A 13,256-nucleotide genomic window follows, 5' to 3' on the forward strand; every position below is an offset into this window, starting at 1 on the left:
CCACATCATAGAGGGGAAAAAAAAAAACTGCTGGGTTTTTGATCGTCTCTTTTACTCTAGTCTGACTGGAGTGTCTCCTTTTGCTGGGGAGAATGACAGAGCCACTGCCCTAAACATCCGCAACTACAACGTGGCATTTGAGGAGAGCATGTTTTCTGGCCTCTGCAAAGAAGCAAAGGGATTCGTCATCAAGCTTTTAGTGGTGGACAGACTGTAAGTATCTTAATGGCTCATGAAACACATGTAGACACATCTAGTTTGACCTTGAACTGTGTTTCGCTCAAGAGAGTCTAAACTATGAGATGCTCTTTTAATGCTTCATTTCCCCTCTTCAAGGAGGCCGAGTGCCACTGAGTGCCTTCGTCATCCTTGGTTCAAGGTGAGCTATTCTTTAGAAAATCTACCCGCCTGCCTTGAAATTCAGTCGTCATTGGATCGATCGACATTCCGATTGGGTCGATGATAACTCCCCTTTGTCTTGCAGTCACCTACAAATAAGAGCATCAGCACAGCTACGCTAAAGCAGGTTCTTTCTAGAAGGCGGTGGCAGGTAAGTCGTGCAGTTGAACAGATCGTGAGCATGCAGTGTTTGTAAATCAACAATGTGAAGACTCCAAAGTCTGGTACAGATATGGACTTTTTAAAGGAACACTGTATGTGGTCCAGGGTTATGTTAAGGCTTTAATTCAGTTGTTTCAGGAACAAATTATACGAAACTACAATGAAATAATACTAATTAAAGCCTTTACATTATATGAAGGTATGTTTATAATTGAGAGATAGTTTGTTATTAGGTAGACTAGATGTTCTCACATCGAGTGGCATATGGATTTTTACAATGATACCAAAGTTTTTGTCAGACCAACATTAAACATATGAAGAAAGGTTGCAAAGACAGGTCCTACAACCCATGCTGTCAGTTTTACTGTTATAACAACAACAAAAGATGAAGTAATCCAAAATTGTTTTTTGTTGAACAAATTTTCAGCGTTCCCTCATCAGCTACAAATCCAAGATGGTGATGCGGTCCATCCCGGAGCTCCTGAATGACTCATCGAGCCATGTCTCAATTGCCGTTGCACGGAATTTAAAAGAGGGCTCCCCACCACCGTCCTCCTCGTCCGACTCAGATGCAGATGTGGATGAACTTCCCTTCATTCCCATGCCATTATCCATGGTCTTCTCTGGTTCTAGAGTCTCCCTTAATGAGATCCCAGGGGATGAAAGTGCCAAACAGCCAGGTGCTGTTGCTGATAGGACAAGGAGAAAGGATAACGTGGACGTAGCAGACTCTAGAGGAGAGGCTAAGCAAAAGATGAAAGAGGAAGAGGAAACTCAAAATGAGGAAAGAATGGGAAAACGAGCTGCTCTTCCGAAAGGATCAAGTGTCGAGTGCAATGAATTGCAGACAAAATCCAGGCGAGCTACCATGAGAAGAGGCAGCTCTGCTGATTCAGCACTGCTTCTTCACATTGGCCCAGAAGATGGAAATGCAGATGAGGATTCAGAGGGTAATAAAAATAGCCTGAAAAAGGCTGTTTCTATGGAACTACCCAATCGCAGCCCAAGTCCAGGGGCTACAAAGTTAAGCCAGGAGGATTATGCCCTAAAACTTGAAGTGATGAGACAGCGACTGCTGAGGGGAGGGAGCATAGATAAAAAGATGAGTGGCTTGCGAGGGCCCTTGTTTGAAACACTGGGCATGGATGATGAGAGGCAGACAGGGTCTCTCGATCGGAATTTGAGGAGATCCCGAGCAGGGCCGTCAACACTCACCAGAGCAGCATCCTCTGAAATGGCTGGAGAGGACGCGCCAAAGACCAAAGTATTTTGCAAAAGCGTCTCCTTCACTCAGGGCGATTCTGAGCCCATGCCCCTGCACCGCAGGTTTGGTGCCCCTTTAGAGATTCCCTCTGTGGGCAATACTTGCACAGAAGGGAAGACGCTCCAGGAGGCAACCTCAATGTCTGCACTGACTGAACAAGCAACGTTGGAGTCTAAACCCACCTCACTTAGAGACAGAACTTCCTTTCTATTCCCAGCACCAGAAAAGTTGGACCAACAGCAAAAACAGAATAATGTGAAAGAATACGAGGACGTAGATGTAATAGCAGAGAAAAGGACCAAAATTCAGCTAGAAAAGGGAGAAAAAGTAGAACCGGAATCTAGATCCCCCTCTGTTATCACTCCTATAATTGTAATAGAGGAGGATGATGGAGAGGAAGAGAGGAAAGACAATCGGGTCTCACATCTAAAGGAAAAGGAAATTAAAGACGAGGAAACAACACAGAGGAAGAAGCAATCATTTGCATATGCAGGTGTCACTCAAGCTGTTGAAGAGCCGTGTAGGACATCTGTCAAATCCCAATCCAAAGATCTTCCGTCGACAGTCAAGCCAAGTGATGTAAAGTCTACTGATGCACCTGCCTCATCAGAACATCCGGCAGTTTTTGCCAAAATAGCAACCGGTGACCGATCTTCAGGTTCTGTTTCCTCTTCATCCAACCCCGATCTCCTCACCATCCCTCGCCCTCCCGTGCTCAGATCAGACATCAAAGACATTGATTCAGAGGAGGTCTTCGAAGCGAGGTTTAAGAAGCGGGAATCGTCTTTGACCCGCGGCCTCCGCAAACTGACCAGAAACAAATCAGAGGAGAAATCCCCTGTATTAAGCCGCAAGGTGGTTGATGGGAGCGAGGAGATTTACAGGCCGGGGCCAGGAGGGTCTCCCCTTGAAATGGTATCCAAAGGACTACCAGAAAAATCCAAATCTGTTCAAGATTTAAGAGAAGTAGATCAAGACACTGGCCTTAGTCTAATTGGGCGGTTTTCTTTGCGGGGCAAGCGGTCCACATCCACTGAGAAGAAAGGTGAGAAACCAAAGGAGGAAAAGCAAGTGAACCAACAGGAAGCTGCTGTAAATAAGAGAGTTTCATGGGCCATTGGTCGTAGTAAGTCTCTGGATACAAAGGAGCTGAATGGTGCGGGGGCACAGAGGCAGCTGGGTGAGAGAGAGCAAAACAAAGCTGAGGAGTCATCAGTTTCTGCCATGAGGCGCAAGTTTGAGTCCAAAGTGGCTGGAATTTCTGCCAAAATAAGGAATCAATCAGAGGAGCGGAAGGCGAAAGAAACTGGGGGGAGTCAAAAAGAGCTCTCTTTGAAAGAGAAGGATTTAAAGAAGGTCCCAGAGTCCCCTGTTCTAGCAATACGGCAGAAGTTCGAGAACACAGTGGCAGGAATATCCACAAAGATCCGCAGTCAGTCAGAGGAGAGAAAAGGAGACGGCGAGAGTAAGAGCACGCCGCTGTTTGCTCGCCACCGTCATTCCCAATCAGAGGGTCGTGGACTTAAAGGAATGGGCATCCCTGAGAATCAACTGGCAAAGCAAACTGGCGCTGCTACATCCAAGGAGTCTATCGAATCTATGTCCAGCACCCATTCCGAAAAAGCGGCAGAAAGTGACAGGCGATCGCGCTGGGACAGGTGGGGCTTGACGCGGGGCAAGAAAGACAAAGCTCCTTCCCAGTCTGATTTATCCTCAACCGTCCCCAAAGAAGAGGGTTTGACAAAAAGCCAGCAGTTTATCCGCTCTGCTTCCGATTTTGCCCCCGTGTTCCACATTAAATTGAAAGACCACGTCTTATTAGAGGGGGAAGCTGTCACTCTCAGCTGCCTTCCAGCTGGCAGTCCGCATCCGGAAATCACATGGATGAAAGGTAACTTCGATTCCAGCAGGGACCTATTTCTTCGACACAAAGTCACTCGAACACCGCTTCTAAAATTCTCGGATTTTTTTGTGTTTCAGATCGGAAATTATTGGAGTTGACAGATGACCGGATGAACCTGATCTCACATCCAGACGGCAGGCAGCTTCTCACAATTCAGAGGTCCAGCCACAGGGATGCTGGAGTTTATGAATGCATAGCTACGAATCCCATAGCCACCATCACTACCTCTTGTACACTCTCCATCGCCTGTAAGTGGTTTACTTTGTCCATGGCCGCTTCATTTTTAGTTAATTTGTCAAGCTACCGAACACTAAAAATGAGAATTAGGAATTTTTTTTCCAGCCCGGCTGCAAATATAGAGAACTCCTCTGAAACAAGCGCAGCTGCTCGTTTACCTTTCAAAGACACACAGTACAGTACACAGACTGCAGTCATTTTTAACATTACTGAACTTTAATGGCAGCGTGAGTGGTATAATATTAATACAGCTGAAATCAATATCAATGTCAAAAGATGAGCTTCACGGCAGATTAACTTAATGGAGTTCTCATCATCTAATAATTACTAATGACACTTTGGCAATTGATGGTGATTGAAGTCAACTGTATCAGGTCATATCAAGTCATGGCTTAGCACAAAGGGGTGTACAATAGATAGCAGAAATGTTTAGATTCTGCCAAGGTTGCTTGCAATTGCAACAATAATTCAGAGAATTTTGGGGCTTTGGTGGGAAATCGAATTCTCAAATGTCAGGTGCTTTTGATTGTATTGAAGGAACTGCCCTTTGGTAGCTTTAAAGCTTATTTCCTGGTCATATGTCCTTCAATAATCAGTTCAAATCTGTGGGAGAAAAAAAAAGGCTTACCCCATCTGAAGTGTTGCCTCTTGGGATATGAAACACTTAATGAGAACAAAACTCAGTTATTTGGGTGCTTTCTGTACCTTTGGCCTGGAGAAAATTACGATTTATATGAATATATTTATATATATATTTATATATATATATATATATATATATACACAGTGAATGATTATACTATCATGTTACAAAAAGTAAGCATTAATCATCAGCGGCAATGATTAAGCAAAAGAAAAACTCTGTTATCAAAATATCAAACGCAAAATACAATCAGTGCAACACAGAAGCAAGATCAGCTTTCATAACGGCCTGTGGGTGAAACAGCTCTTTCTCGCATATGGTCAAGCTGAAATGTCAGGGTATGAACGAATAGCCTGACTAATATAGCCACAAATGCCCGCAAAAAGTTGTAATCGCACTAGTAAAAACCATCTATACTGCAGTGGAAGCAATAAGTGGACACGTCCTTATAACCACAGAAAATACTATTGTTAAAACACCGCATATATAAATGAAAATATCTTAAAACGAAGATAAGAAGCAGAAAACATGCTCTTTTCAAAATGTATACTTAACTCTTTTCTTCCATTTCACTTCTCAAGGTGTCCCAAAACAACCAGGGACCCCTGAAGTAGCTCAGACCTACAACAACACAGCCCTGGTGCTGTGGAAACCTGCGGACACGAAATCTCCATGCAGCTATTCTCTGGAGAGAAAAACAGAGGGTGAGTGAGTCAGAAGTGTTTCCGTTTAAGAAGCTGCCGAATTATTTGCTGCATGCTTTCTGTGGGGGCTTTAAAACTGCTTTCCCCCTTGTGTCATTTTATCACAGTGAGGCCATTTATTAGGACAATAAATTCTGTCAGGGTCTGAGAGGAGATAAGAGATAAGATCAGTCCCAAATAAAACTGCTGTAGTGTTGGTGTCGGAGCTTTCTGTCATTATGTGAAACGAATCATCGTTACCTCATAATCTGGTTGATGACGAACTAAGAATTTATGAATAATTTCTTTAACTTTCTGGACTTCTGGCTTCACTTGCGTTTAATCTTTCAGTCCTCATGTTAGTTGTGTCACTGCCCAATTTCTGTTTGAATTCTTTTTGTCCGGATCATCAGCTCATGGGTTTGTTGACACTGCCATCTAGTGTTTGATTTGTGAATTATAACTTCTTTTTTTTTTTTAGACATCCAGAGAGGACCAAAAAAAAAACAAAAAAAAACTATTGCATTGACTCATCGTGTATGATCTTTCCATAAAACCCCCTCTGGACACTACATGAATCTTGCTTTATTTTTCCCCAATGTTCTCCAGGTGATTCTAAGTGGGTAACTGTAGCTACTGGAATTGTTGACTGCTACTACAACGTCACTGACCTGCCACGATGTGGGACTTTTAAGTTCCAAGTCTCCTGTGTCAACAAGGCTGGACAGGGGCCACACAGCAACTGCTCTGCTCCGGTCACCCTGGACTCCACAGGTAACAGAAAAAGCTCAGAGGAAATCACTGGAAGTTGTCATACAGTAATCGTGCCACTATTCGTGGTATTGTTATTATATTATCTAAAGTAGCATTGAGTTAGATGAGCTCTATTGATAAGCATATTGAGTAATTCCTGAATGTATTTTATCTGTCAAACAGCTGGAGGAGCTTCACCTGCGATTGCTGTTGTAAAGACGGTCCCAGCCCCGTCCGAACCAGTGCTCATCTCCTCGGCGACGGTCCCTGCGCTCAGACCAGTTCAGAATAATGCTACCAGGACAACAGTCTCTGCCATCACCTCCAGCCCCTCTTCTCCAAAGGACGCAGCTTCCCCTGCTGCCTTACCTCTTCAGACTCCATCTCCATCCTCCAAAATGGGGGTGACTCCATCCTCTCTGCCCTCCAGCCCTGCCGCAAAGCCTCCTTCGCCATCTGCAGGTGAAGAGACTCCTAAAATAAGCGCCACACTCCCTGCCTCACCCACAGTCAAAGCTCCTCTACCCTTTGTGCTCCCTAAACCCCAGAGTCCAGTCAACGTGGTTACCCCTATGACCCAGACCCCACCCATATCACCCCTACAATCTCTTGTAACCCCACCTTCAACACCCACAAAACCAGCAGTGGCCTCAGTCCCAACCTACATCCCTACAGCCACTGCTCGAGTGGTTCCAACTGCGGTGTCCTTTTCCCCACAAGTACTCCAGACCTCAAGCCTAAGCCCGATTGGAGAGGGTGCCAGCACCCCCTCCAGAGGCACTCCATCAGGACGCACCACACCCTCCACTACTCTACGACAGGGAGTTCCGCAGAAACCGTATACTTTCCTTGATGAGAAATCCAGGTGAGGCAGATATGGACCTTGTATGGGACAACAATAATGGCTATAAATCCTAAACAAAATCAGAGTTGACCTTGATGATATTTACCTCTTATCAGTTGTTGTTCAGACCTAAATGAACAGATTTCCATCCGTCAGAGTACACCCGCTTTTTTTCATTTTTTTTGTAACCATAGAGTTTCTGCCTCCTGTTTTTCAGGGGTCGATTTGGAGTGGTCCGTGAATGCAGAGAGAACGCGACAGGGAAAATCTACATGGCAAAGATCGTCCCCTACGGTCAGGAGAGCAAGCAGAAAGTACTGAAGGAGTATGAGATCCTGAAATCCCTTCACAACGAGAAGGTCATGGCTCTGCACGAGGCCTACGTTACACCGCGCTACCTAGTGCTGGTGGCAGAGTATTGCACTGGCAAAGAGCTGCTGTACAGCCTCATAGATAGGTAGGATGGTTAGCAATTGCAATCTATGTAAAATACAGTTAATCACTGGCAGATTTGGCAACTTTTTTTGCTCTTTGGCTACAGTTGTGGAATGTAACGCCACTGTCGTAGAAACATTACTCTGACTGAGCCCTGCACTCGCACAGGCTGACAAAAGGAGTCACCTTAAATGTTACAGGAGCCTATAAGAATAGGGCTGTATATTTTCATATATGTTATCAGGGCCGGGGTGGGCCATTTTCTCAGTCCGGGAATTTAATTCAAATTCAGGCCACTCTGATATGGAGGAGGAATTTGAGTCCATGAAAAAAGATAAAACAAACAAAAAACATTCGTGTTCAGTCCGAAATGGATAGAAATCAACAAGAAAACAGATTCTTCCTTTCACATCAAAGCGTCGTGCCCGCGCGGTGTCCGGATAAGTGCTCATTGCAACTTGAAAATAGAACAGTCTATTCCCTGCACGGGCGTGAGCGGGCTCAGCTCACATTATAATAAATGGGAGGGGAAGGCTTGAACATGAAACATGATGCTGATTCCCGCGGATAGAACGCGCGTACAGACTCTCCAGTAATTAAAAAAGGCAACTAAACACCCCAACGTGCTGGCGCTGCCCCTGTCCCTGCCTACGCAAACCATGCAACCATGTTCGGTTCTTCTAAATAATTATATTTATTTTAATTGCATGTTTGAGATGCATTTAATAACAAATATCAAACAACAAATGTGATCGCCCCTATTTAATATTGCGTTAGTAACCACATGTGCGCGCCTGTGGGAATGCAGGCTACAGTTGATGAGGAGATAAAGCGTGATAAAGCGTTAAGCAATTGTTCATCAGAACTGGAATGTAAAGAAAGTGTTCGGTTCTTCTTTGAATACTGTATAGGAATACACTTCTAAATCATATAAATTGTGAGATTTTACATATTTAACAACAAAAGCTGTCAGATGACAGTTGAGTTGACATTGCAAACGTTCGCCACGTTATAGCCTATTTGATCAAATTCACAACCAGGCCTATTATCCATATCTCTCAGTAACCTACCAGCTTGTCTTGAGAAGATATCTGTCGATTTGGCACATTTGGCTGCCACCTGTCTTTTTTTTAGCTTAGCCCTCTCTGTTCCACCTGGCCTCTTTCTACCCTCCATCACTGACGCGCTCTGTTTCGCGCCATTGTTATTTAAAAGACGAGCCATGGGCCAAACCATCTGAAACATTTGGGAGGAGAGAATTCCCTTACATGGTAGAACCTATTTAATCTGCTGTGATGCAGCAGGCGGCTACGCTGCAATGGTGAATTTATGCAGACTACAGTTGAATTGATATTAATGCAAGAATAAGATAAGTGACCAAAATTAGTTACAACTATTTTCCTCATGGGCCAAGCAGCCTAGGTCGATGGTTTGGGCCGGGATAGGTCCCGGATAATACCATTGCCAAACCGGCATTGTATGTTATGAACAAACATGCTCACACACTAAAGTAAAACAAAAAAGATAAAATGCTCTTTTTTTTTTTTGTCCATGTAATAGTTTCCTTTTTCTGACTGTCATTTTTGAGGGATTTGAAAGGAATTATTTATTAAATCGATACACGTGCAATGTGATGGTCACTGTATACATCACAGTGCCATATACTGCGAGATAGTGGAGAACATCTTGAAATGCTTCAAAATTCCAAGACGGCTTTTGAAATATGAACAGATATATTTCCACGTCAGCTTGAAATGAAGTGATGTGGCGAACTGAGGCATCTTCTATGAGGCAGAGATGATAATGATATGGTTAGAATCTAATGAATAACATGGATGAACATACTGCTGCTAAAGTGTCGTGTGTTTCCCATTAGTCGTGGTACAGAAGCCTGAAGTAAACATCTGCAGTATATAAACACGTTTTATTTGATTTATAATTAGAATCAACCTTTCAGTCTCCTCTGATCCAAAGCCTGCACCGAACAGATGGAAAAATGATCATGATTGCAATCTCTTCAGAACAAAAAAGCTAATTCGGTATTACTGTCTGATATCAACAACAAAGCTAACTCTACATCTGTCCCATCTATAATGGTGGCTGTGTCCTTTTCTTTTTTTCCTTTTTTTTCTCCTTTATTCATTACGGCAAACGTATATTGTATTGTTATTGTCGGTGTGCGATACGCTGCCGTAAAGCAAAAGTCGTGTTGTGCCAGGCTGGAAACCAAAGCTATGAGCTGTCAGCCCACGGCTGCTCCAGGGCGGTTTCAGCTTCGGGAATGTGCAAAACGAAGGTCAAAACAAATCAGAAGAACGTGGTTTTAAGGTTCACAAACTTTGCGTGTGGTGCTTTAAGAAATACATCTGACAGTGAGACTTCTCGAGTCATAATTCTATTCAGAAAATTGACTGCCATCGGCACAGACGGTTGCTAATTCTGTATTTATTATCTGAGGAAAACCGTCAAACAATGCTCACCTTTCTCACTCACTCAAAGGTTCCGCTACTCTGAGGACGACGTGGTGGGTTACCTGGTCCAGATTCTCCAGGCCGTCGAGTACCTCCACAGCCGCCGCATCCTCCACTTGGACCTTAAACCCGACAACATCATGGTGACCAACCTCAACATTGTCAAAATTGTGGACTTTGGCAGCGCTCAAAGCTTCAACCCCCTCAACCTGAAACAACAGGACTCTGGAGCAGGAACACTGGAGTACATGGGTGAGGGAAGCACCAGGATCACATACAGTATATTCCACAAAAAAAAAGTTTTTCACACTCTAAAGCTGTTTTCACTCACGTTAGAGTCACGCTAGAGTCCCCTTAGTAAAATATCTGGAAGATCAGCGGGCGAGACGGTGTTTGAGCGTACAGTAGCAGTTAATCTATCAGAGCATTTACTGCGAGTGTTAGCAAGAGTTACTGCTTCATACTCTGTTCTGCTGACGCGTATGATGCTTTCCACTCACTGTCCAATACGGTGGACGCGCTCGGGGACACAATGTATTGATATCGTTGTAAAGAAACCTCTTGATGTGTTATAAACTAAATGAAAAACGGGCCCTTTCCGCACCATACCTTTTAAATCCTGCAGATCTGCTATCAAAACAGACAGGGGACAGTGTTTGAATGATCTGAATTGTTTTCTTCTTTGACAAGCTCCTGAGATGGTGAAAGGTGAAGTCGTTGGTCCCCCCGCCGATATTTGGACCGTTGGAGTTGTGACCCACGTCATGTACGTTTCACTTCATTCACTCTTACTTGTGTAAACGTTACCCATAAGATCAAAGGTGATGGTTTTGGCGCAGCAGAGTTAGACACTTGAAGTTCATATTGCAAAAATATGACTGACTGATCTTAAAATGGACTTTTCAAACCTTGATCTGTTTTTTTCTTCTTCTTTGCCCTCTACCAGGCTAAGTGGTTGGCTGCCGTTCGAAGACAAGGACCCTCAGAAAGCTGAATCCAAAATCCTGACGGCAAAGTTTGACCCAAGCAAACTGTTCCCCAATGTGTCCCAAAGTGCCTCAGCCTTTCTGAAGAAGATGTTGAGCAGCTACCCATGGTGACCGCTACTGTAGCTTAGGTCCTGTTCATCCGAGCATGGGTATTGAACAAATGTAGATTTATCTACGCATTTTTCCGCCTGTTGTCCGGATGAAAACGGAGAAAACTAATTTTTATCGGCAACTCGGGCAAGGGTGAAAGCTAGGGGTGCACCGATTGCATTGTTTTATGGCCAATCACCGATCTTTTAAAAAGCCTGACCGATGCCAATGCCGATTTTTTTTTTTTTAGGTTAGACTGCAGACCTGTTTTGAGCCTCTTACTAAAAATAAAGTGCACAAAATTACAAGGTTTGAGGTCAGTTGAGGACAAACTTAACAAAATAGCTTAAACCACCAATAAATAATAAATTAAAAAAACACCGCATTATACTGCCAAACTGACGACATGGCTGGTTGACCGTGCTCCGGGTGACCGCGCACATGCAGACGTGACCTGGTCGTCAGCCCTCTCTCACGGCAGAGAAAAAGGGTGGCTGATTTTCAGACCTTTGCGGAGGCAGATAAGATCGGTGGATAAGATCATTTTCACATGCAAGTATTGGCTGATCGCCCAAAATTTAGGAAATCGATTTGGATTCGGATCTGTGCACCACTGGTGAAAACGTTAAAGCCCTCAGTATACTTCTCCGTCGCTATCCGTCAGCTCTCCGTCCTTTCGAAGTTCTCTGTCTGGCTGTCGGCTACGCAAGGCAATTCACCTCCCGATCAGTAGGCGTCGCTACGTTAAACGACCAAATCTTGCAACGTCTATTGTGAAAGTCTAAAGCCCCTTTCGCACTGAGACCCGCTACCTTAGCGGGTCCAAATTGCACCTTCAACCCGCGTCGAGCAATGTGAACGCTTGGCGTGTTGGTGACCCGTGTCGCCAGAAGCCGAGTTCAGGGGGCGTTGCCTAGTGGCAGAGCGTCACACGAAACACATAAAATGCTGGGCGTGTACAATGACGTAGGCACAAGCCATGCGTCGGAGGTAGGGTTAAATACACCTGTCTGCATCAAATTTTTCAAATAAACGATGGCGGGACACCTTGAGAACTCGTTTTTGCAATTGTATATGCAGTTCATGGAGATGTTATTTTACGGGGTGTGGATGGTTACAACGTGGGATGCCGCCGAAGAACATATGCGGAGAATACAAGAGCACTATAGTCCCCGAAATGTGGCGGTAAATAACGTCCTCTGCTTGGAAGCTGAGGAGCTCGCGGACCTCCTTGTCTTCCCAGTTGGCCATCTTCAAAAATGTCTCAAACTTGATGTAATAATAATAATAATAATCAATTTAATTTGTACCGCACTTTTCATAGCAAAATCTCAAAGTGCTTACACAGTTGAACTAAAATCAAAAAATAAAATCAACATCATAAAATCATAAAATCATGTAAATCATGTAGGCTAAAACAGAGTAAAACTTGTCCTCACCTGTCGCTGTTGTTCTGAATCAGCTGTCCATTCTGTCTTTTAAACTCCTCACGTCACGCCACACCCACGTCCGACCCGCGTCAATTGCGTTCACACCAAACTCGGCTCGGCAAAAAGACTAGGGTCCGACGCGGGTCGAAAGGCGAGTCGAGTTGACACGGCAGCCCAGGTCGGCAGTGTGAACGCAACAGCGGACACGCTAAATTCGCGGATTAAACGTGGGTTATTCATCAGTGTGAAAGGGGCTGTTGATTGATTGTTTACCTTCCGGCTCCGTTCCACTCCTCACAGTGAACGATGGCGAGCGAGAGAGAAAGACTGTTGTTGGAGTTGGAGCTTATTGATTTTGAAATGCAAATAATTTTGACCAAATGTTGACCGGCACACAGTAAACTGTTTCAAAAATGGCGGTGTTGTTGTTCTGAGAGGAAAGCCTCGTTTGCAACCTGTTACGGGTCGGTTCGGAGCGGTACGTACGGGTCGGGTCGCTTTGGGGTCAGCTTGCGTTCCCACTGTACAAAGGGGACCCTCAGGGGTGGGAGGATTGCGTGCCGAAGCATAAATAGCAAATAACAGCAAATAACAAATAACATCCACAATTTCGAACCACCTCCAAGCTTCCTCAGCTTAATGCGACACTGGCTCGCGGTCCGGTTGAAACCACTCTCAGCCATTTTTGCGGCAATCAGCTGGAAAACTTTTTCGTTTCGCACAGCGCCATCGAGCTCCCGCTGCACAGCCTCCTCACCAACAACGGAGAGCAGAGCCTGGAACCGGTACTGTGTGCTAGGTACCCCAAGCAGAAGGGTTACAGAAATGGTAACGGGTCCCATGGGACCGGTACGCTTTTGTGGTAATGGAAACACTGAAATAAGCGAACCGTTCTGAACCGACCCGTACCGGACTGCATAGTGGAAACGCGGCTAAAGGCGCTAAACTGGAAA

General features: G+C 44.6%; 1 protein-coding gene across 4 annotated transcripts in view; it reads left to right on the plus strand.

Moving 5' to 3' along the window:
* spega (striated muscle enriched protein kinase a) overlaps positions 1–13,256 on the plus strand; it is a 59,258-nt gene that overhangs the window by 44,143 nt on the left and 1,859 nt on the right. For all 4 annotated transcript variants that reach the window (XM_075477547.1, XM_075477548.1, XM_075477549.1 and 1 more), the window contains 12 exons: positions 61–213; positions 337–379; positions 485–550; positions 989–3,716; positions 3,806–3,976; positions 5,190–5,312; positions 5,901–6,065; positions 6,228–6,909; positions 7,106–7,345; positions 9,823–10,046; positions 10,485–10,560; positions 10,741–10,890. In XM_075477547.1, coding sequence (XP_075333662.1) covers positions 61–213; positions 337–379; positions 485–550; positions 989–3,716; positions 3,806–3,976; positions 5,190–5,312; positions 5,901–6,065; positions 6,228–6,909; positions 7,106–7,345; positions 9,823–10,046; positions 10,485–10,560; positions 10,741–10,890 — 4,821 coding nt within the window. The remainder of the gene's footprint in view (positions 1–60; positions 214–336; positions 380–484; positions 551–988; positions 3,717–3,805; positions 3,977–5,189; positions 5,313–5,900; positions 6,066–6,227; positions 6,910–7,105; positions 7,346–9,822; positions 10,047–10,484; positions 10,561–10,740; positions 10,891–13,256) is intronic.

This window comes from Odontesthes bonariensis, chromosome 11 (assembly GCF_027942865.1).
Source record: "Odontesthes bonariensis isolate fOdoBon6 chromosome 11, fOdoBon6.hap1, whole genome shotgun sequence".
In the NCBI taxonomy this organism is placed as follows: domain Eukaryota; kingdom Metazoa; phylum Chordata; class Actinopteri; order Atheriniformes; family Atherinopsidae; genus Odontesthes; species Odontesthes bonariensis.